Source organism: Oncorhynchus kisutch, linkage group LG4 (genome assembly GCF_002021735.2).
Source record: "Oncorhynchus kisutch isolate 150728-3 linkage group LG4, Okis_V2, whole genome shotgun sequence".
Lineage (NCBI taxonomy): Eukaryota > Metazoa > Chordata > Actinopteri > Salmoniformes > Salmonidae > Oncorhynchus > Oncorhynchus kisutch.
The window spans coordinates 52,410,058-52,434,796 of NC_034177.2; the positions used below are offsets into that span (position 1 = coordinate 52,410,058).

Consider the following 24,739-nt stretch of genomic DNA (forward strand, 5'->3'; position numbering starts at 1 on the left):
CTAAGCTCATGAAGCATTTATAGGTGATGTTCTTCCCAAAATGAATGTTCCAATTGCAGATCGTAGCTTTAAGTCTGTTTCCCTGAAGCTGTGAAACAAGCAGCTCCCGTGGTTACATTCCTGCTCCAATCAGGCACCCAGAACTGTGTGTGTGTGTGTGTGTGTGTGTGTGTGTGTGTGTGTGTGTGTGTGTGTGTGTGTGTGTGTGTGTGTGTGTGTGTGTGTGTGTGTGTGTGTGTGTGTGTGTGTGTGTGTGTGTGTGTGTGTGTGTGTGTGTGTGTGTGTGTGTGCGTGCGTGCGTGCGCGTGTACAAGATGGACACTATAGGGCAGGATATGAGAATGAGAACAGAAGGCTAAAGTTGTGTGGTGTACTGTTCGATTAATGTCAATGGAGTGAGTGTAGCAATTAGCTGTCAACTGAGGAAAGATCTTTAAAGAGAGATGTGATATAATCAGTCATGTGTAAGGATGACTAATTGAGGGGAGTGACTTCTACACTTACACGTCTCACAGGCATACTTGCTGTTTCTGTTTCATTCTTACTTCCTTGACTCTAAATTGACAGGATAAGAGTTGATGAACAGAAAGTTAAATATGTTGTGTGATACAATCAGAGTAAATGGAAGTTTTCATAAAGCAAGAGCTAGTTTCATATCTACTGAACAAAAATATAAATGCAACTTGTCCCCCCCCCCCCCCCCGACTCTGGAAGCCAGATGTGGAGGTCCTGGGCTGGCATGGTTACACATGGTCTGCGGTTGTGAGGCCGGTTGGACATACTCTCAAATTCTCTAAAACAATATTGGAGGTGGCTTATGGGAAATAAATTATCATTCAGTTCTCTGGCAACAGCTCTGGTGGACATTCCTGCAGTCAGCATGCCAATTGCACGCTCCCTCAAAACTTGAGACATCTTAGACATTTTATTGTCCCAGCACAAGGTGCACCTGTGTAATGATCTTACTGTGTAATCAGCTTCTTTATATATTCAGAGAAATAAGCTTTTTGTGCGAAAATGTATGGGATCTTTTATCTCAGCTCGTGAAACATGACACCAACAGTTTACATGTTGTGTTTATATTTTTGTTCAGTATATATACTTGACTACTGTATGACTGATGCTTCTTAATGGTTAGAGCATTGGGCCAGTAACCGAAAGGTTGCAGGATCGAATCCCCGAGCTGGCAAGGTCTGCCCTGAGCAAGGCAGTTAGCCCACTGTTCCCCGGATGCCGAAGAACTCTGGTTCAGAGGGGTTGGGTTAAATGCGGAAAACACATTTCAGTTGAAGGCATTCAGTTGTACAACTGACTAGGTGTTCCCCTTTCTTCTATCTGTGTCCTGATGCCCTAGCAGGCAGCCTCTTGGGGCTATGCCCCCCCCCCCCCCCCCCTCGATCTCTCAATGCTCTTCATTGCTAACTCATTACAACAGCATCAAACTTTAATGAGACACTCTCATCCAATGACACACACCCAAACCCTTCCAGGCCTTAATGTGTTTTCAAACAAAGGTGATTGTCCATGGGTATACGTGCATGTGTACATGCGACAGAAATAATTACCTCTGTCAGTGCTGTACATGTTTCCCCTGAGCTGAGATTTTGCGATTGGACCCTCTGGGCTACTGTAGCACATTAACTAGACAGCCTGGTTAATATCAGGAAATAGGAAAATGTATCAGTTGTTACACGCACACACACCATTAGTTAATGTTTTACTCTCTGTCCCTCGCTGCTTTTTTCTCTCTTCTCCTCTCTATCGTTCTTTCTCTTTTTTCCCCCTCTTTTTTCTGTCGCTCTTCTCTTTCTCTTTGATTTTGTCTCTCTGTCTGTCTCTGTTTCTCGGTCTGTCTTTCTCTGTCTCTCTTCTATTTCTCTTTCTCAGCATATCTGTATTGTCACCAGTCATCAGACAGTCTGGGATATATCGGGAAATAGGACAACATATCACATGGTATACACGCATGCACGAACACACGGACGCACACACACACACACACACACACACACACACACACACACACACACACACACACACACACACACACACACACACACACACACACACACACACACACACACACACACACACACACACACACACACACAGGAGCATGATTAATTCAGCACAACAACATGACCTCCAGGTCAGATCTATTTTCAAAACTAAATGGATAGACGTTTGTTTTAGAGCAGTGTGGAATGACTCCAACGTAGTTGAAGATAGACATTGGAAACATTGTTCGCAAGGTGAGAGTGAGAAACAGAAGCAAAGAGGAAGAGAAGAGAGACCGAGACTAAGAGAAAGAGAACGGCGACATCACGCCCTCCCTTCGCCCCTTCATTTCGCCGTCTGCAGTCCAGCCAATGGCTGTAGCTTACTTTATTTTTCACTTAACAGAATACACTACATAACAAACAGGCCTGTAAGGACATAGGAATAGGCACAAAACAGTACTACAAAAAGCGACAACACAACCACGAAATGTGAATGAGGGGTTAGAAAGAAGGAAAGAAAGGAGCAGAGGACAGTAGCTTACTCTCACCCCACCTGGAGAAATGAGAACGTTTGACGTTTGATTTGTAGTAAAGGAGAAGAAGAATGTCAAAAATCTGAGTTATGTTTGCTAGCTAAGTGAATATTTTACCAACACTGCCATGGATGGATGTCTTTGTGAATTAATTCCATGTGAATTCATTCAGAAACACAAAACACTGTGTCTTTGTATGCTGTCGGCTTCGTGCGCACATGGAGTTTAAAAGACTGACCTGTTGTCTTGTTTAATAAATGTCAGCGCATTACATTCAAGCTTCATCTTGAATAATGCGATTTTTGTTCCTGACCAACGTCAAATATGGGCTCTGTGCTCATACACCATGTACATGTGTTTAATTCTACAACTGTGTCAATATGCACAAACTTCAATACATGCTATATGACTACAGACTGTAGGCCATGCCTGATGCACTGTAGGAGCTGCATCACTAGATGACACTGTTGGATATAATGTTGAAAAGGCCCAGAGGAAAGAGACATCTCTGGAGCAGCTTTTATGGAAGTAAACATAAGATAATAGCCTTTTTAGCTGACATATGGGCTAATTGAGTGACTGTCAGTGACTGACATAAGAAGTGGAAAACTGCTATATTCAAATGTTCTAACTTTCAACTAAAAAATGAACAAACAAAAAATATTCTAGGTGGCAAAACCAAACATTGTTACGGGCCAAACCCTAGTTTGTTCGGTCTTGCTATAGATACTCCTGGACGAAAAATATTGCTCAAGAGAGTTCCCTTACAAAAAAAACACATGACCAAACGTGGTTTTCTGACACTTAAAAAAACATATATATAACACATATACATTTTGGTCACACCTGATTTATGGACACGTGTGAAATTTCACATGAACATTTTCCAAGTGTTTTTCCCTCATGGAAAAAAAATCCCCACGTGACAGCCATTTTCAAGTCTTGTCATAGATTTTCAAGACGATTTAAGTAAAACTAACTTGGCCACTCAGGAACATTCAGTGTTGTCATAGTAAGCAACTCCAGTGTATATTTTGCCTTGTGTTTTAGGTTATTGTCCTGATGAAAGGTAGATTTGTCTCCCAGTGTCTGTTGGAAAGCATTCTGGACCAGATTTTCCTAGGATTTGGCCTGTGTTTAGCTCTATTCCAAAAACTCCCTAGCCGTTGCTGATGACAAGCATAAAGATAACATGACGCAGCCACCACTGTGCTTGAAAATATGAACAGTGGTACTCAGTAATGTGTTGTATTGGATTTGCCCCAAACATGACGCTTTATATTCTGGACAATTTCTTTGTCACATTTTTTGCAGTTTTACTTTAGGGCCTTATTTACAAACAGGATGCATTTAAAAAATATATATTTCTATTCTGTACAGGTTTCCTTCTTTTCACTCTGTCAATTAGGTTAGTATTGTGGAGTAAGTACAATGTTGTTGATCCATCCTCAGTTTCCTATCACAGCCATTAAACTCTGTAAATGCTTTAAAGTCATGAAATCCCTGAAATCTCTGAACGGTTTCCTTCCTCTCCGGCAACTGAGTTAGGAAGGACGCCTGTATCTTTGTAGTGACTGGGTGACATCCAAAGTGTAATTAATAACTTCACCATGCTCAAAGGGATATTCAATGTCTGCTTTTTTTTACCCACCTACCAATAGGTGTCCTTCTTTGCAAGGCATTGGAAAACTCTCTGGTCTTTTTGTTTGAATCTGTGTTTGAAATTCACTGCTAGACTGAGGGACCTTACAGATAATTGTATGTGTGGGGTACAGAGATGAGGTAGTCACTCAAAAATCATGTTTAACAGTATTATCGCACACGGAGTGAGTCAATGACTTCCCAAATGTTTACACCTGAATTTATTTAGGCATGCCATAACAAAGGTGTTGAATACTTATTGACTCAAGACATTTCAGCTTTTCATTTTTAAAGCTGCAACATGTAACTTTTTGGGAGACCCGACCAAATTCACATAGAAATGTGACAGTTACAGATGTGTCATTACTATTGAAAGCAAGTCTAAGAAGTGGTAGATCTGTTCTATATGCTTTATTTCTATGCTTCCTGGTCTTAAGTTAGTCTTAAGTTTAGTTTTTGCATATTTTACTTTTGGTTTTGTACACCAGTGTCAAACAGCTGAAAATATAATTTTGGGTTATGGAAAATATATTTCACAGTGGTTAAGATGGTACAATGATTCTCTACACTAGACTTGCTAGTTTTGTCACAAATTGAAATTAGGTGAACAATTTGAATTTTAGCAAACAGGACATTTCTTCATAGTGTATCTTTAATTAATTTGTAAACATTTCTAAAAACATAATTCCACTTTGACATTATGGGATATTGTGTGTGGGCCAGTGACACAAAATCTAAATTTAATTTTAAAAAATTGAGGCTGTAACAAAATGTGGAAAAAGAAGTATATTAAATATGCTTCAACTGGTGTGTGTATTTCTACGCACCCCCACTTTGCCACACCCTAGGATTAGCTGAATTTACGCCACTTCCCGTGGCAAAGGCTATGGATGCAAGGACTGACCATAGATATAAATATTACAGTTGTGTAGCCCTTTCCTGCAGTCAATTACTAAATCACCCTCTTTGGCCTCATGGGTGGAATGTTAATGTTTTTCATAATTTCATAATTAGAAAGATGATAAAAAATATATATACATATATAATTGTTTTTCACAATTCCTGACATTTAATCCCAGCAAAAATTCCCTGTTTTAGGTCAGTTAGAATCAGCACTTTATTTATGAACGTGAAATGTCAGAATAATAGTACAGAGAATGATTTATTTCAGATTTGATTTCTTTCATCACATTCCCAGTGGCTCAGAAGTTTACATACACTCAATTAGTATTTCGTAGCATTGCCTTTAAATTGTTTAACTTAGGTCAAACGTTTCGTGTAGCCTTCCACAAGCTTCCCACAATAAGTTGGGGGAATTTTGGCCCATTCCTCCTGACAGAGCTGACGTAACTGAGTCAGGTTTGTAGGCCTCCTTGCTCGCATTCGCTTTTTCAGTTTTGCCCACACATTTTCTATAGGATTGAGGTCAGGGTTTTGTGATGGCCACTCCAATACCTTGACTTTGTTGTCCTTAAGTCTTGAGATTTTGCTTCAATATATCCACATAATTTTCCTCCTTCATGATGCCATCTATTTTGTGAAGTGCTCCAGTCCCTCCTGCAGCTAAGCACCCCCACAACATGATGCTGCAACCCCCGTGCTTCACGGTTGGGATGGTTTCTTTGGCTTACAAGCCTCCCCCAATTTTTTTTCTGAGGTCTTGGCTGATTTCTTTTGATTTTCCCATGATGTCAAGCAAAGAGGCACTGAGTCTGAAGGTAGGCCTTGAAATACATCCACAGGTGCACCTCCAGTTGACTCAAATGATGTCGATTGGCCTATCAGAAGCTTCTAAAGCCATGACATCATTTTCTGGAATTGTCCAAGCTGTTTAAAGGCCCAGTCAACTTAGTGTATGTAAACTTCTGACCCACTGGAATTGTGATACAGTGAGTTATAAGTGAAATAATCTGTCTGTAAACAATTGTTGGGAAAATGACTTTTAATGACTCCAACCTAAGTGTATGCAAACTTCTGACTTCAACTGTATATATATATATATATATATGGTGTTTCTATGTCAAACATTTTTGTTATATTTCAGTCTTCTGTGATGTATATAAAGTGTAATATTGGGATGCAAACTCAAAATGTTCACATTTCAACTCTATATCTGACATGGTACCTGGTGTCTTCTGTTTTTTTAAGCCCATAACCATGTGTGTGAAGTGTATACTTTTGTTTAAGACTCCCAAGAATCACTCTCTGTGACCCTGATTCAGCCCACTGCAGTGAAAAGTTAACCATGTTTTTAGCCTATATTTAACTAGGCAAGTCAGTTAAGAACAAATTCTTACTTTCAATGGAACAGTGGGTTAGCTGCCTTGTTCAGGGGCAGAACGACAGATTTGTACCTTGTCAGCTCTGGGATTCGAACTTGCAACCTTTCGGTTACTAGTCCAACGCCCTAACTACTAGGCTACATTTAAAATCAGTGGAGTTATATTTTGGTTTCTGATGGGGTACGACAGTTGAACTAAGCTCCTGATGTATTTATACGTTATATTCTTCCAGAATCAATGGAAACATGTCATTAATATGTCCTAAAGTGGATGTAGCAACTAAGGATTGCCCCTTAAACTGTCACTGACCTTCATACAGCAAAACTACATTGACTGTACCAAACATTAGGAACACCCGATATTGAGTTGCATCTCCCCCTTTTGCCCTCAGAAAAACCTACATTCGTTGGGGCATGGACTCTACAAGGTGTCGAAAGCGTTCCACAGGGATGCTGGCTCCAATGCTTCCCACAGTTGTGTCAAATTGGCTGGATGTCCTTTGGGTAGTGGACCATTCTTGATACACAGTGTGAAAAACCCAGCGTTGCAGTCATTGACACAAACTGGTGCGCCTGGCACCTGCTTCCATACCCCGTTCAAAGGCACTTACTGTTTTTGTCTTGCTCATTCACCCTCTGAATGGCACACACACACAATTTGTGTCTCATCTGTCTCAAGGCTTAAAAATCTTTATTTTCCTCCCCTTCATCTACTACACTGATTGAAGTGGATTTAACAAGTAACATCAGCAAGGGATCATAGCTTTCACCTGGATTCACCTGGTCAGTCTATGTCATGGAACGAGCAGGTGTTCTTAATGTTTTGTGTACTTAGTGTATGTCGCCATTTGAACGTGATCCATTACCTGCCCCAACAAAATGTATTCCCCGTAAAATCATTTGGGCTTTTTAGATGTCTTCAACATAATTCCACTGGTGGAAACATGCTACTGCAACATGTTTAAACCATCTTTTCACATGTGAGGAGAATAATATTATTTCAACCCTTCATGTGAATCTGCAATTCCACATGTGAAAGTGAGATTTTCACAGTTGGAGTTTTCTTACATGTGAAAATATGGTTTCATGAGTAAAATGTAAGCTCACCATGAAAACAGCTACAGTATTTCACATGTGAACCTGCACATTTGACCTGTGTTTTTTTGCAAAGGTTTCTTAATTTAAAGGGCTTTTTAGTCCAATCTGTGTCTGGGGAAAGTGACTCTTGAAGTAAAAGGTCTTTGAGAATATATAGCTGTGTGATCTGAATAGGTTGTTTTGTTTCTACCATAAACTATAGGGTTTCAACCATCTATAATTCTGTATTTTTTCAATCACTCTCAGATGAGCCCTGTGGAGATCTGAAAGCGGAGAGCAGCCCCAGCCTGAGCCCCACCATGGACAATGAGATCACAGCCAAGGAGAGAGGAGTACTGGAGAACAACGAAAAGGAGACAATGGACAGAGATCAGGAGGAGGAGGTAGAGAAGCTCTTATGTTTGTTGGTGGCATCTGTTGTAGTCTTTATTCGTCTGGCATGTTTATGGGTCCTAATTTTGTATTCAGTTTTTTTGTTCTATGTGTGTCTTTTTTTATCTGCTGCTGTTTGACATTACATTTAGTTTCCATGTGATTGATACCATTCCATTCACTCCATTCCAGCCATTATTATGAGCTGTCCTTCCCTCACCAGCCTCTTGTGAGATGGCTGCCGTTTTACGGGCTCTTAATCAATTGTGCTATTGTGCGTGTTTTTTTTTGCGTTATTTGTAACTTATTCTGTTCATAATGTTTCTGCCACCGTCTCTTATGACCGAAAAGAGCTTCTGGATATCAGGATGGCGTTTACTCACCTCGTACTGGATTAAGTTTTTTTCTTTAACGAGTCGGACGCGAAGGATTTACTTCAGACACCCAACAAGGCCAACATCCACGTCATTCGCAGGAGAAAGAGATGGAGATATCGGGGACATAGGTCGGGTGCCTTGTAAGGATCCGACGGCGAGTTGGTAATCTGCCTCTAACATCAGTCCTATTAGCCAATGTACAATCATTGGATAACAAAATAGACAAGCTACATTCACGAATACCCTACCAATGGGAAATTAAAAACAAATATATTTTGTTTCACCGAGTCGTGGCTGAACGACGACATGGATAAAAGACAGCTGGCGAGGTTTGCGCTACATTGACATGATAGAACAGCTCAGACAAGGGGTGGTGGTCTGTGTATATTTATGTAAACAACAGCTGGTGCACGAAATCTAATATTAAGAAAATCTCAAGGTTTTGCTTCCCCTGAGGTAGAATATTTCATGATAAGCTATAGATCACACTATTTAACAAGAGAGTTTTCATCTATATTTTTCATAGCTGTCTATTTACCACCAAAAATAATGCACTCACTGAGCTAAAGATAGAGCTTCCACTTTCAAGGAGCGGGACTCTTATAAGAAATTCCGCTATGGCCTCAGACGAACCATCAAACAGGCAAAGCGTCAATACAGGACTAAGATTGAATCATACTACACCGGCTCCGACGCTCGTCGGATGTGGCAGCGCTTGCAAACTATTGCAGCCTACAAAGGGAAGCACAGTCGCGAGCTGCCCAGTGACACGAGCCTACCAGACGAGCTAAATTACTTCTATGCTCGCTTCGAGGCAAACAACACTGAACAATGCATGAGAGCATTAGCTCTCCGGACGACTGTGTGATCAAATCAAATGTATTTATATAGCCCTTCTTACATCAGCTGATATCTCAAAGTGCTGTTCAGAAACCCAGCCTAAAACCCCAAACAGCAAGCAATGCAGGTGTAGAAGCACGGTGGCTCGGAAAAACTCCCTAGAAAGGCCAAAACCTAGGAAGAAACCTAGAGAGGAACAAGGCTATGAGGGGTGGCCAGTCCACTTCTGGCTGTGCCGGGTGGAGATTATAACAGAACATGGCCAAGATGTTCAAATGTTCATAAATGACCAGCATGGTCAAATAATAATCACAGTAGTTGTCGAGGGTGCAGCAAGTCAGCACCTCAGGAGTAAATGTCAGTTGGCTTCTCATAGCCGATCATTAAGAGTATCTCTACCACTCCTGTTGTCTCTAGAGAGTTGAAAACAGCAGGTCTGGGACAGGTAGCACGACTGATGTGCAGGTCAGGGTTCCATAGCCGCAGGCAGAAAAGTTGAAATCATGTGATCACGCTCTCCGTAGCCGATGTAAGACTTTTAAACAGGTCAACATTCACAAGGCCGCAGGGCCAGACGGATTAGCAGGACGTGTACTCCGAGCATGCGCTGACCAACTGGCAAGTGTCTTAACTGACATTTTCAACCTCTCCCTGTCTGAGTCTGTAATACCAACATGTTTCAAGCAGACCACCATAGTCCCTGTGCGCAAGAACACTAAGGTAACCTGCCTAAATGACTACCGACCCGTAGCGCTCATGTCTGTAGCCATGAAGTGCTTTGAAAGTTTGGTCATGGCTCATAATCAACACCATTATCCCAGAAACCCTAGACCCACTCCAATTTGCATACCGCCCCAACAGATCCACAGATGAAGCAATCTCTATTGCACTCCACACTGCCCTTCCCCACCTGGACAAAAGGAACACCTACGTGAGAATGCTATTCATTCACTACAGCTCAGCATTCAACACCGTAGAGCCTTCAAAGCTCATCACTAAGCTAAGAACCCTGGGAATAAACACCTCCTTCTGAAACTGGATCCTGTACTGGTGGTAAGGGTAGGTAACAACACGTCCGCCACGCTGATCCTCAACACTGGGGCCCCTCAGAGGTGTGTGCTCAGTTCCCTCCTGTACTCCCTGTTCACCCATGACTGCATGGCCAGGCATGACTCCAACACCATCATTAAGTTTGCCGACAACACAATAGTGGTAGGCCTGATCACCGACAACGATGAGACAGCCTATAGGGAGGTCAGAGACCTGGTCGTGTGGTGCCAGGACAACAACTTCTCCCTTAACATGATAAAGACGAAGGATATGTCATGTTCCAAACACACCAAGACAGTCGTGAAGAGGGCATGACAAGCCTATTCCCCCTCAGGAGACAAAAAATATTTGGCATGGGTTCTTAGATCCTCAAAACGTTCTACAGCTGCACCATAGAGAGCATCCAAACAGGTTGAATCACTGTCTGGTACGGCAACTGCTCGGCATCCGACTGCAAGGCACTACAGAGGGAAGTGCGTATGGCCCAGTACTTCACTGGGGCCAAGCTTCCTGCCATCCAGGACCTCTATACCAGGCGGTGTCTGAGGAAGGCCCTAAAAATGGTCAAAGACCCCAGTCACCCTGGTCATAGACTGTTCTCTCTGCTACCGCACGGCAAGCGGTACTGGAGAACAAAGTCTAGGTCCAAAAGGCTTCTTAACAGCTTCTACCCCCAAGCCATAAGACTCCTGAACAGCCAATCAAATGGTTACCCAGAGTATATGCATTGTCCCCCCTCACTCTTTTACGCTCCTGCTACTCTCTGGTTATTATCTATGCATAGTCACTTTAACTCTATTACCTCAATTTCCTCGACTAACTTGTGCCCACACACATTGACTCTGTACCGGTACCCCCTTGTATATAGCCTCGCTACTGTTATTTTACTGCTGCTCTAATAACTATTTGTTATTTGTTATTTTTACTTATCTATTTTTTACTTAACACTTGTTTTTCTTAAAACTGCATTGTTGGCTAAGAGCTTGTAAGTAAGCATTTCACTGTAAGCTCTACACCTGTTGTATTCGACGCATGTAGTGAATAAAAATGTATTTGATTTGATCTATCAATCTCTATCTCGGAGGAGGAGAAGGGGAGGAGGGAACAGCAGGAGCCCCTGTCTGAGGAGCAGGAGCTGGAGGAGTTGAGGAGCCAGGTGCTGCAGCTCCTTCTGGAGTTAGAGGAGGCCAGGGAAATGTCCAACAAACACCAGGAGGCCTTCCACGAGCTACAGGGTAAGAGAGTAGTTGATGCGAAATGGCTAGCTAGTTAGCTGTTAGCTGTGGTCCATTAGCAGTGCCATATTATAGGTCAGGGTTCTCCAACCCTGTTCCTGGAGAGCTACCCTCCTGTAGGTTTCCACTCCAAAGCCAACCTGGTGCAGGTGATCAACCAGCTAATTATTAGAATCAGGTGGGCTAGATTAGGGTTGGAGTGAAAACACATATTTTGACCAATGGGTAAATTGTTAATTGGGTAGGTAATCCTCTCAGAAAACCAACGGTCCAAACCTCATGTCTCTATCATAATCCGTTCAAAAGCTATACATTTTTACCCTTGTAGGATGGGCAAAATTAAATGAATAGGGACCAGATACTCTGCGAGATTTAAATCTAACAGGTTCACTCTCCAGTTGAACTCTTCATCTTTCTTCTCCCAGGACATAAACATTATAGAGGTAAGATGTAGTATTTTCATATTTTAGTAGATGCTTTTCATATGAATGCGAAATTCATGTTCTAGTAGAAGGTTTCTCACAAAATCAAGCGTAACTTTGTAAAATGTAAATGGAGCACTGAGCGTACCTGAAGATTTTTAAAGAATTTTACATTTAATTCAGTTCGTGTCATGCAAAAGTGTATTTTTGCAACCCGTGGAAACAACTTTGAAGATGACCACCACAACATGTAAAATCATCAAAAGTTGCTGTGAGAAAGCTGCACCGCTCTGTCGACAAATCTGACCTTTTGGATATACTGTTAATTAAATGTTAGAAAAAGCCCCCACTGAACGATTCAGTACATAAATAATCATATCTGTTTTGGTAAAATATATTTTATAACACAAGGAAGTGAAATGTCATCACCAAAGTGGGTTTTCACCCACTCTGGGAAAAGTAGGTGGACACCCTACATACTGCAGTCATATTCCCTTCCCTGAGATTGCTAGATGTTTTGTCTCATACACACTGAGTAAGGCCTTAGCTCTGAGGACATAGTGAACACATTGAGTAAGGCCTTAGTGCTATGAACTTAGTGAACACACTGAGTAAGGCCTTAGTGCTGTGAACATAGTGAGCCAACTCAGCTCAGTGAGAACAGCTCATGCCAGGGTACTTTTAGAGTGGTGAGCTCAGTGTCAGTTGTTTGTCTGGTAGGGAGCAGGCATTTCACAGACAGACAGAGCTGCATGCTCACAGCACGCTCAGACACACGTACATGAGCACACACACGTGCGCACATGCACACACACAGGCACACATACACACACACACACGGGCGCATTCAGCACGCTCAGGCTCCAGGGAAGCTTCCAGGTTTGGTTGGACCGCACTATGATGTCATCACTCCCCATATGCTGGGGACGGAACAGGATGTCTGGGACACTTCCTGTTTAAATATTTATTTATGGTGCATTACCACCACCAGTTGGACGGGGTATAGAACAAGAAATAAAAAATCCATTGTGGGAAAGGGGGAAAAACGGCATCAAACAAAATTCAAAAATAGGCACGTTAACAAACAAAATACCCCCAAATTATATTATATTTATTCATGATATTATGAATAAAAACAGAGGAGTTATTTCACATATGCAGTTATCAAAAATATATGGGAATATCTGCTCAATCCAAACTGAAGGCAGGTGGAAAAGGGAGAAGGTAGGGAACTTGGTTGAAAGGAAATATACCAGTTTCATTTGAGGACAAAAATGTTGACAGGTTGTAAAATAAATGGGAAGACATTTTCGATGTACCAATTCCATGGCATATGGTTTATGAACTGGTTAAAAAAAACTACACTTGATTCAACACTTAGAGTTTTTCAATTTTGCCACCAACAGAATGCTATATATACAGTTGAAGTTTGAAGTTTACATACACTTAGGTTTGAGTCATTAAAACTAGTTTTTCAACCACTCCACAAATGTCTTGTTAAAACAAACTATTTTTTTTATTTAACTAGGCAAGACAGTTAAGAACACATTCTTATTTACAAGGCCTATGGACAGTGGGTTAACTGCCTTGTTCAGGGGAAGAATACAGAGTTTTACCTTGTCAGCTCAGGGATTCGATCTTGCATCCTTATCGTTACTAGTCCAACGCTCTAACCACTAGGCTACCTGCCGTTAACAAACTATAGTTTCGGCAAGTCGGTTAGGACATCTAGTTTGTGCATGACACACGTAATTGTCCCAACAATTGTTTACAGACAGATTATTTCACTTATAGTTCACTGTATCACAATTCCAGTGGGTCAGAAGTTTACATACACTAAGTTGACTGTGCCTTTAAACAGCTTGGAAAATTCCATTAAATTATGTCATGGCTTTAACCTGAAAGGCCGCTCAGCAAGGAAGAAGCCACTGCTCCAAAACCACTATAAAAAAGCCAGACTACGGTTTGCAACTGCACATGGGGACAAAGATCGTACTTTTTGGAGAAATGTCCTCTGGTCTAATGAAACAAAAATAGAACTATTTGGCCACATTGACCATCGTCATGTTTAGAGGAAAAAGTGGGAGGCTTGCAAGCTGAAGAACACCATCCCAACCATGAAGCACGGGGGTGGCAGCATCATGTTGTGTGCTGCTGCAGGAGGGACTGGTGCACTTCACAAAGTAGATGGCATCATGAGGGAGGAAAATTATGTGGATATATTGAAGCAACATCTCTAGACATCAGTCAGGAAATTAAAGCGTGGTCGCAAATGGGTCTTCCAAATGGACAATGACCCCAAGCATACTTCCAAAGTCGTGGCAAAATGGCTTAAGGACAACAAAGTCAAGGTATTGTAGTGACCATCACAAAGCCCTGACCTCAATCCCATAAAAAGTTGTGGGCAGAACTGAAAAAGTGTGTGCGAGCAAGGAGGCCTACAAACCTGACTCAGTTACACCAGCTCTGTCAGGAGGAATGGGCCAAAATTCTGGGGAGCTTGTGGGAGGCTACCCAAAACATTTGACCCAAGTAAAACAATTTATAGGCAATGCTACCAAATATTAATTGTAATGTGAAATGTCAGAATAATAATAGAGAGAATGATTTATTTCAGCTTTTATTTCTTTCATCACATTTGTAAACTTCTGACCCACTGGGAATGTGATGAAAGAAATAAAAGCTGAAATAAATCATTCTCTCTACTATTATTTTGACATTTCACATTCTTAAAATAAATTGGTGATCCTAACTGACCTAAGACAGTGAATTTTTACTAGTACTGAGTTTAAATGTATTTGGCTAAGGTGTATGTAAACTTCCAACTTCAACTGTATGTGGCATATAACAATCTCAGCTCTGTACATTTTGCTGTGAAAAGACAGAATCAATAGATCATTTATTCTGGTTTTGCCCCCATGTAGCTTGTTTCTGGTCACAGGTTCAGGAATGGTTAAAAAATCACAACATGCATTTAAAAATAACTCTACAAATAGCAGTGTTGGATGATTTGGAAAGCCATAGTCAGTCAATAAATAATATAATTGTACTCGTAGGAAAGGTTTACATCTTTAGCTCACAATCTATGGATACTATACGAGTTAGAAATGTTCAAAAAGTATGTAAAACATCATAGCACAATTGAGAAATATATGGCACATGGAAACCAAATGAGGGTGATCTATGGTGATAGGTGGGATGGGCTGATCGTGGCTGAGGGTTGGGATTAAAGAGTTTATGTTTGTTTAAAGTATTATTGTTATGTGACTGCTTTATATAAAAGTACCATGTATGTAAAATGTGTAAGTAAAATGTATGTATATGTAGCAAAAAACCTGTAAAAAAAAACACAAATATATTTGTCTTCCGAAGAGGGGGGTGGTGGAGGGGTTAATGGTAAAAAATAAAAACAAATACAAAAATTATGTAGCTTAAAAAATATATTTTCTGCTGATTCTCTCACTCGGATCAGACCGGGTCTGGATCTGACTAGGTCTATACGGAATGGGTCTAGTTGTCCTCAAGTCTGTTCAGAAGGTGCCTTTATATTAGTTAATTTATGCATATTGCGTCCGGGTGAGAATGTCCCAGTTCCATTTCAGAATGGGTACAACTTTTTGGACCAGTGAGTAATTCACTCCACTATTGTCACATCACATGCCAGTTAATGTATATGGGTGTAAAACCTAAAGACTTGCTAACAAGACCATTGATGTGGATGTCAAATTTTAAGGCTTTGAAAATAAATATAATATATGAATGAGACTAATGTCGACACTTCAGAAAAATGTGTGAAGTGAGAATTATACCACTACATCATAAACTGCTGACTCATTCTTTCTCTCATACCTGTCTCTCCCTCCCTATGTGCCCATACAGGTCTGCTGGAGGATGAGCGTCTGGCCAGTGCCCACCAGGCAGAAGCCTTTGCACGACAGGTCCACAACCTGCAAGGTACTGTCTGCAACAGATGTATAAAGTGCTGCTCCCGGGTGCTTTAATCCTGGCACCAAATAAGTGAAACCATTGTGTATTTTGTGACAACAATAAAGCACCAGGGAGCATCAGTATATATCATGAGGCCCTCCAGCACCCGTACTTAGAACGTTTGGGATGTGCATATCACCGACTCACGCTTCACAGCAGCTACAGAGAGCCGAAACAATTACATGTAAAGGCTGTTTGACACAAAGATTGCTAATGGGGGAAAATTATGATTGGTAATGAATAGATAATTCATCAATGTCCAATCACCATATGGAATTCCATTGTCCCACCTAACCTCTAATGAAAAGTTTACATTTGAGGGGCCACAGAGACAGTGTGAGCCCCCACAGAAAGGCTACATAGACAGAACGGCTGTGTTGCATAAGTGTGAGGTGATGTAATTGGCTGTCAAGTGTTACATGTGTGTGTCGTCATTTGTCTTACGGGGATCTGAGCCAATTGTCTGTTGTCAATGTCTGGGGCTCACTTACAGCCCATTTACCACCAGTTACACCAGCTACTCTTGAAATCACAACTTACTTTTCTCCCAGGAACACCCATATGCTCATGCACCCTGTAATCAGATCTCCTCACGTATCACTACCTAACTCATTGTAGTCTAGAACGAGCACACCTGATTCAACTAGTCAATGGCTTGATGATTACTTGACAAGTTAAATCAGGTGAGCTAGCTCTGAAATAGATCATATGGAACTGCTAAGGGTCCCAGAGGAGAGGCTTGAAGAACACTGCTGTATGTATAACCATTTAAACTCTTGTCCCTGTATGTCTCCCTCCCCAGCCCAGCTGCGTTCAGTACAGGAGGAGATGGACTCTCTAGAGGAGGAGAAGGAGAGTGAGCTGACTGAGGCTCACGAGGAGCTACGCCTCGCCCAGGAGGAGGTGGTGCTTTACCTTATGCTATTTTACTTTCTTAAGCTACTTTACTTTAGGCTATTGGACTTTACTTTAGGCTATTGTACTTTTCTTTAGACTATTTTCCTTTACTGTATGATACTTTATTTTACTTTAAGCTATTTTACTTTACTTGAAGGTACGGGGAGGCAGGGTAGCCTAGTGGTTAGAGCGTTGGACTAGTAACCGAAAGGTTGCAAGTTCGAATCCCTGAGCTGACAAGGTACAAATCTGTCGTTCTGCCCCTGAACAGGCAGTTAACCCACTGTTCCTAGGCCGTCATTGAAAATAAGAATTTGTTCTTAACTGACTTGCCTAGTTAAATAAATTTAAAAAAATAAAATACTTTACTTTAGGCTACATTACTTTAGACTATGCAACTTAATAAGGCTATTTTACTTGGATTTAGGATACTTTGCTTTACTTTAAGTTACTTTACTTTAGGCTACTTTACGGCTATTCTACTTTGTTAGGCTATTTTACTTTACTTTACTATTTCCAGAAGTATGTGCTCTCTGCATGCGAGGATAGGTTTGACTGTTCGGTTCCTTGTGTTACAGGTGGTGCTGCTGAGTTTGATTGATTGATTTATTGACTGATTACTTGCAGGTTCTGCTTCTGCAGCAGGCGGCTGAGGAGGCAGCGGCCGAGAGGGAGAACGACATTGCGTCCCTGCAGGAGGAGCTGTGTCGCCTCCGGGCCCAGCTGGGGAGGCTCAACGATGAGGCGCAGGAGTACGAGCTGGAGATCACCACACTGAGAGCAGAGATCAGCATGAAGAGTCAAAGGAGGGAGGAAGAGAGGAAAGGAGGTGAGAGAGAGGGGAGGAGATAAGAGGAGCAGCAATAGGAGCTAGAGATCACCACGCTGCGAATCGAGATCTGGGAAGGTCTTCATAGTAAATTTGTTGATCTTATTATCCCTGACCCCTGACCTTGTCCACTGGCCAGTTCAAAGCAGCATCAATCAGCAAAGGGCTTCTCTAGACCCTTCCCCCCTTCCCTGAGTCACACCCTAACCCTCACCACCAGAGCAGAGCAGTGATGTCATGTATTGGGTATGTGTCCCTTACATGTCACTGTGCCTCCGCTCTACTTCACCCCTAACTTGACCTCATTCCCTGACTCAGAGGGTGACATCACTGACATCACTGTCATCCTTGGTATCCCAAACACACACAACCTATCACCCCACCACCACCCCTGTGGCTCCCTGTGTGAGACATTTTTGTAATATTTAACCCTTTCCTCAACCTCTTTTATTAAACCCCAACTGTCTTTGACTGTGAGATTCTAACCATGATGCCGCTAGCAATAACACAGCAATAACACAGCCAGGACCTCATGCACAGGTTTCATCATGTTATCAGTGTAGATGCCTAGACAGAGCAGTACAGGAGTGGCAGAGTCAGTAGGGTTTGGGTCACAGTTTTATGAGTGTCAAATTCCAGTCTGATGTTAGGTTTACAGACAGTAGGTCTTTCTCTTTCTGTGTCTGTCATTGATGTCTATTTGCAGTGGGCAGAGTACAGACTTGTAAAATAGGCAGAATGGTTTTGATGGGTAGGGCACATAAGTATAGACTCAGCGTTGATACTTTAGTTAAAACCTCTTGATACTAGCCATCCCGGATCCGGGATCGTGAATACAGCGTCTAGCTCATTACCATAACGCAACGTTAACTATTCATGAAAATTTTCCTTACTTCCTGTTTGAAGTTTCATCTTGGTTTCGCCTGTAGCATCAGTTCTGTGGCACTCACAGATAATATCTTTGCAGTTTTTGAAACAGAGTGTTTTCTTTCCAAAGCTGTCAATTATATGCATAGTGGAGCATCTTTTCGTGACAAAGTATCTTGTTTAAAACGGGAATGTTTTTTTAATCCAAAAATGAAATACTGCCCCTAGAGTCTCAAGAGGTATGTACATAGTGATGAGCGGTACATCTATCATACCCAATGTTTGCCTGCGGTCACACAAACAGAACTTGTGGAGGATGTGTTACTGTGTAGCTCTTGGGTTGTGTCCATTAGAGGACACATTAGCAAAATGTTTCAAAATGTGCAACGGAAAACAAGTGTTTCTTATTGGACAAGTTCAGAGAGTACCTCCCTAGATCACTCCGTTTCAGACCGTTTTCTTGTGTTTTGTGCCGACTGAACTCAACCCTGATGTGTGACGATCCTGTTGTGTTCTGTCAGGTGATGTAGGTACACTGAGGCAGGAGTGTGTCACTTTGAGGGAGGATTGTGAGACTCTGAAGGACGACAACAGACGCCTGACTGAGAAACTACAGCTCCTCCAACTACAGAGGACAGGGTGAGACGACGCATCCAATTATTTGGCTACTTAGTCTGCTTACAGTATCTGCTACCCATTTAAACTTAACAAAAATATAAATGCAACATGCAACAATTTTTTACTGAGCTACAGTTCATATAAGGAAATCGGTCAAGTGAAATAAATAAATTAGTCGCTAATCTATGAATTTCACTAGATTGGGAATGCAGATATGCATCTGTTGGTCTGGTGAGTATGCAGGCGAATAACTGGGACATTTTCAGCTTCCAGGAATTGTGTACAGATCCTTGCGACATGAGGCCGTGCATTATGATGCTGAAACATGAGGTGATGGAGGCGGATGAATGGCACGACAATGGGCCTCGGGATCTCATCACCGTATCTTTGTGCATTCAAATTGCCATCGATAAAATGCAATTGTGTCCTTTGTCCGCATCTTATGCCTGCTCATACAGTACCATAACCCCACTGCCACCATGGGGAACTCTGTTCACAACGTTGACAACAGCAAACTTCCCGCCCACATGATGCTCTACACGTTATCTGCCATCTGCCCATTACAGTTGAAACTGGAATTCATCCGTGAAGAGCACACTTTTTCAGCGTTCCAGTGGCCATCGAAGGTGTGCATTTGCCCACTGAAGTTGGTTACAACTCCGAACTACAGGCAAGTCAAAACCCTTGTGAGGATGACGAGCATGCAGATGAGCTCCCCTGAGACGGTTTCTGACAGTTTGTGCAGAAGTTCTTTGGTTGTGCAAATCCACAGTTTAATCAACTGTCTGGGTGGCTGGTTCAGACGATCCCACAGAAGAAGTCGGATGTGACACTCCCGGGCTGGCGTGGTTACACGTGCTCTGCGGTTGTGACAGAGATGGCGCCGACAGAGATGGCGCCGACAGAGATGGTCGCCTCGCTTTGAGTCCTTAGGAAACTATGCAGTATTTAGTTTTTTTATGTATTATTTCTTACATTGTTATCCCAGGAAATCTTAAGTCTTATTACATACAGCCAGGAAGAACTATTGGATAGAAGAGCGATGGCAACTTACCAACATTACGACCAGGAATACAACTTTCCCGAAGTGGATCCTCTGTTTGGACCACCACCCAGGACAATGGATCTAATCCCAGAAGCCGACCCAAAACAACGGCGCCGCAGAAGGGGCAGATGGAGCGGCCTTATAGTCAGGCTCTGTAGACGGGAACGGTGGGCGATGTGCACGAGTATACTACCTGCCAATGTCCAGTCTCTTGACAAGAAGGTAGACAATATCGAGCAAGGGTTGCCTTCCAGAAAGACATCAGAGATTGTAACATTCTCTGTTTCACGGAAACATGGCTCTCTCGGGATATGATGTCGGAATCAGTTCAGCCACAGGGCTTCTCCATGCATCGCTCCGACAGAGATAAACACCTCTCTGGGAAAAGGAAGGGTGGGGGTGTATGCTTCATGATTAACGACCCATGGCGTAATCATAACAACATACAGGAACTCAAGACCTGCTCACCCGATCTAGAATTCCTTACAATCAAATGCCGGCCATATTACCTCCCAAGAGAATTCTCATCAGTTATCGTCACAGCTGTGTACATTTCCCCTCAAGCAGACACCAAGACGGCCCTCAAGGAACTTCACTGGACTCTATGTAAACTGGAAACCATATATCCTGAGGCTGCATTTATTGTAGCTGGGAATTTTAATGAAGCTTTTTGAGAACAAGGCTACCTAAATTCTATCAGCATATTGAGTGCACTACGCACAGGGGGTAATACACGCTATCACTGCTACTCTAACTTCCGCGATACATACAAAGCGCTCCCCCGCCTTCCCTTTGGCAAATCCGACCACGACGCCATATTGCTCCTATGTCTTATAGGCAGAAACTCAAACAGGATGTACCAGTGACTAGAACCATTCAAAGCTGGTCAGACCAATGGAAATCCACGTTTCAAGATTGTTTTGATCCAGAGGTCTGGGAATATGGCTGAATATAAACAGTGTAGTTACACCCCCCCCCCCCCCCCCCCCCCCACGAAGTGGAGTCGCAATTCAACGGCTCAGACACGTATGTGGCAGGGTCTACAGGAAATCACGGACTACAAACAGAAAACCAGCCACGTCATGGACACCGACGTCACTCTTAAAGACAAACTAAACACCATCATTGCCCACTTTGAGGATAATGCAGTGCCACCGTCGTGGCCCACTAAAAAGGACTGCGCTTCTCCTTCTCTGTGGCCGACATGAATAAAACATTTAAACGTGTCAACCCTTGCAAGGCTGCTGGCCCAGACCGCATCCCTAGCAGTGCCGTCAGAGCATGCGCAGATCAGCTGGCTGGTGTGTTTACAGACATATTCAATCGCTCCATATGCCAGTCTGTTGTCCCCACATGCTTCAAGATGGCCACCATTGTTCCTGTACCCAAGAAAGCAAAGATAACTGAACTAAATTACTACCACCCCATAGCACTCACTTCTGTCATCATGAAGTGCTTTACCTGCCACCCTAGACCCACTTCAGTTTGCATACCGCCCCAACAGGTCCACAGATGACGCAATCGCCATCACACTGCACACTGCCCTATCCCATCTATACAAGAGGAATACCTATGTAAGAATGTTGTTCATTGACTACAGCTCAGCATTCAGCACCATAGTACCCTCCAAGCTCATCATCAAGCTGGAGGCCCTGGGTCTCAACCCCTCCCTGTGCAATTGGGTCCTGGACTTTCTGACGGGCCGCCCCCAGGTGGTGAAGGTATTTTGTATTTGTATTTATAATGGATCCCCATTAGCTACTGCTTTCCCATTAGCTGCTGCCAATGCATCAGCTACTCTTCCTGGGGTCCAGCAAAATTTAAGGCAGTTTATACCATTTTAAAAACATTATAATATATTCACAGATTTCACAACACACTGTGTGCCCTCAGGGCCCTACTCCAACACTACCACATATCTACAGTACTAAATCCATGTGTGTGTGTGTGTGTGTGTGTGTGTGTGTGTGTGTGTGTGTGTGTGTGTGTGTGTGTGTGTGTGTGTGTGTGTGATTGTGTGATTGTGTCTGTGCCAATGTTTGATTTGCTTCACAGTCCCAGCTGTTCCATAAGGTGTTTTTTTAATCTGCTTTTTAAATCTAATTTTACTGCTTGCATCAGTTACTTGATGTGGAATAGTTCCATGTAGTCATGGCTCTATGTAGTACTGTGTGCCTCCCATAGTCTGTTCTGGACTTGGGGACTGTGAGGAGACCTCTTGTGGCATGTCTTGTGGGGTATGCATGGGTGTACAAGCTGTGTGCCAGTAGTTTAGACAGACAGCTCGGTGCATTCAACAATACCTCTCATAAATAAAAGTACTGATGAAGTCAATCTCTCCTGGCTGAGATTAACATGCATATTATTAATATTAGCTCTCTGTGTACATCCAAGGGCCAGCTGTGCTAGTAGGAAGGTAGGAAACAACATCTCCACTTCGCTGACCCTCAACACTGGGGCCCCACAAGGGTGCTCAGCCCCCTCCTGTACTCCCTGTTCATCCACGGCTGTGTGGCCATTCACACCTCCAACTCAATCATCAAGTTTGCAGATGACACAACGGTAGTGGGCTTGACTACCAACAACGATGAGACAGCCTACAGGGAGGAGGTGAGGGCACTTAGGTGTGTGGTGTCAGGAAAACAACCTCTCACTCAACGTCAACAAAACAAAGGAGATGAACGTGGACTTCAGGAAACAGCAGAGGGAGCACCCTTCCTATACACATCGAAGGGACAGTGGAGAAGGTGGAAAGCTTTAAGTTCCTTGGTGTACACAGCACTGACAAACTGAAATGGTCCACCCACACAGACAGTGTGGTGAAGAAGGCACAACAGCGCCTCAGGAGGTTGAAGAAATTTGGCTTGCCACCCAAAACCCTGACAAACCTTTACAGGTGCACAATCGAGAGCATCCTGTTGGGTGGTATCACAGCCTAGTACGGAAACTGCGCCTGCCTCAACTGCAAGGCTCTCCAGAGGGTGGTGTGGTCTGCATAACACATCACCGGGGGCAAACTACCTGCCCTCCAGGACACCTAAAGCACCCAATGTCACAGGAAGGCCAATAAGATCATCAAGGACAACAACCACCTGAGCCACTCCATGTTCACACCGCTACCATCCAGAAGGCGAGGTCAGTACAGGTGCATCAAAGTTGGGACCGAGAGACTGAAAAACAGCTTCTATCTCAAGGCCATCAGACTGCTAAACAGCAAACACTAACTCAGAGAGGCTGCTGCCTACTTGAGACCTCACTTTAAACAATGTCACTTTAAATAATGCCACTTTAATAAAGTGTACATATCTTACATTACTCATATCATATGTACTGTATATACTGTATTTTATACCATCTATTGCACCTTCCCTATGCCGCTCGGCCATCGCTCATCCATTGCCAGGTCGCAATTGTAAATGAGAAATTGTTCTCAACTTGCCTACCTGGTTAAATAAAGGTGAAATAAAATAAAAAATATGTACATATTCTCATTTACCACTTTAGATTTGTGCGTATTAGGTAGTTGTTGGAGAATTGTTAGATTACTTATTAGATACTGCACTGTCAGAACTAGAAGCACAAGCATTTCGCTACACTCGCATTAACATCTGCTAACCATGTGTATGTCACCAATAAAATTTGATTTGAGTCTGGTTGGAAGTACTGCTAAATTCTCTAAAATGACATTGGCGGGTTATGGTAGAGAAATAAACCTTACATTCTCTGGCAACAGCTCTGGTGGACATTCCTGCAGTCAGCATGCCAATTGCACACTCCCTAAAACTTGAGACATCTGTGGCATTGTGTTGTTTGACAAAACTGCACATTTTAGAGTGGCCTTTTGTTGTCCCCAGCACAAGGTGCACCTGTGTAATGATCATGCTGTTTAATCAGCTCCTTGATATGTCACACCTGTCAGGTGGATGGATTATTTTGGCAAATGAGAAATTCTCACTAACAGGGATGTAAACAAATTTTTGCACAAATTTGAGAGAAATAAGTTTTGTGTGCGTATGGAATATGTTTGGGATCTTTTATTTCAGCTCATGAAACATGGGACCAACACTTTACATGTTGCGTTTCTATTTTTGTTTCGTAAAAAGTCTAAGATTTAATTGTTCACCACATCAATTAATCTTCTTCTCCTTCTTTTCACCTAATCCCCTTTGGGATTTTACTCTCTCCTCTCGCTCCACACCAGCTCCAACAGAGTATATCTGTCCCTGAAGGATGGTGAGATAGCTGGTACAGGAGTGGGGGTGGGCACAGAGGAGGGGGGCATGGCGGAGAGCTATATGACCATGGTCGAGTGCCAGTCTACGAGCCCAGGCACCAACTGCCGCCTTGTGGACGCCTCCATCCAGAAGAACATTTCGTTCGATGGGAAGCCCATGACCCCCACCGGCTGGAATGGAGGATTTGGGGAGATCTTCTCACTGAGGGACCAGCTGAAACAGGCTGAGGAGAAGGCCTTGCTGGTACAGAGACAGGTATGTTATGGTAATAGAACGGTACGGTACAGTACAGTCTGTTGGATGGATCTGGAAAGGAAGATTCAGGGAGATTTTCTTTCTGAGGGACCAGTTGAAAAAGGCAGGGGAAGGCCTAGCTGGTACAGAGACAGGTATATTAGGCACCAGACAGTAC

General features: G+C 42.8%; 1 protein-coding gene across 4 annotated transcripts in view; it reads left to right on the forward strand.

Moving 5' to 3' along the window:
- The window catches only part of LOC109889683 (coiled-coil domain-containing protein 136), a 63,308-nt gene that overhangs the window by 24,863 nt on the left and 13,706 nt on the right, over nt 1-24,739 (forward strand). For all 4 annotated transcript variants that reach the window (XR_002255313.2, XR_004209790.1, XM_020481294.2 and 1 more), the window contains 7 exons: nt 7,800-7,936; nt 11,277-11,427; nt 15,729-15,803; nt 16,639-16,739; nt 17,361-17,562; nt 18,951-19,068; nt 24,294-24,582. Coding sequence is in view for 2 of the 4 variants with exons in the window: in XM_020481294.2 (XP_020336883.1) it covers nt 7,800-7,936; nt 11,277-11,427; nt 15,729-15,803; nt 16,639-16,739; nt 17,361-17,562; nt 18,951-19,068; nt 24,294-24,582 (1,073 nt within the window). In the remaining 2 variants the exon portion in view is untranslated. The remainder of the gene's footprint in view (nt 1-7,799; nt 7,937-11,276; nt 11,428-15,728; nt 15,804-16,638; nt 16,740-17,360; nt 17,563-18,950; nt 19,069-24,293; nt 24,583-24,739) is intronic.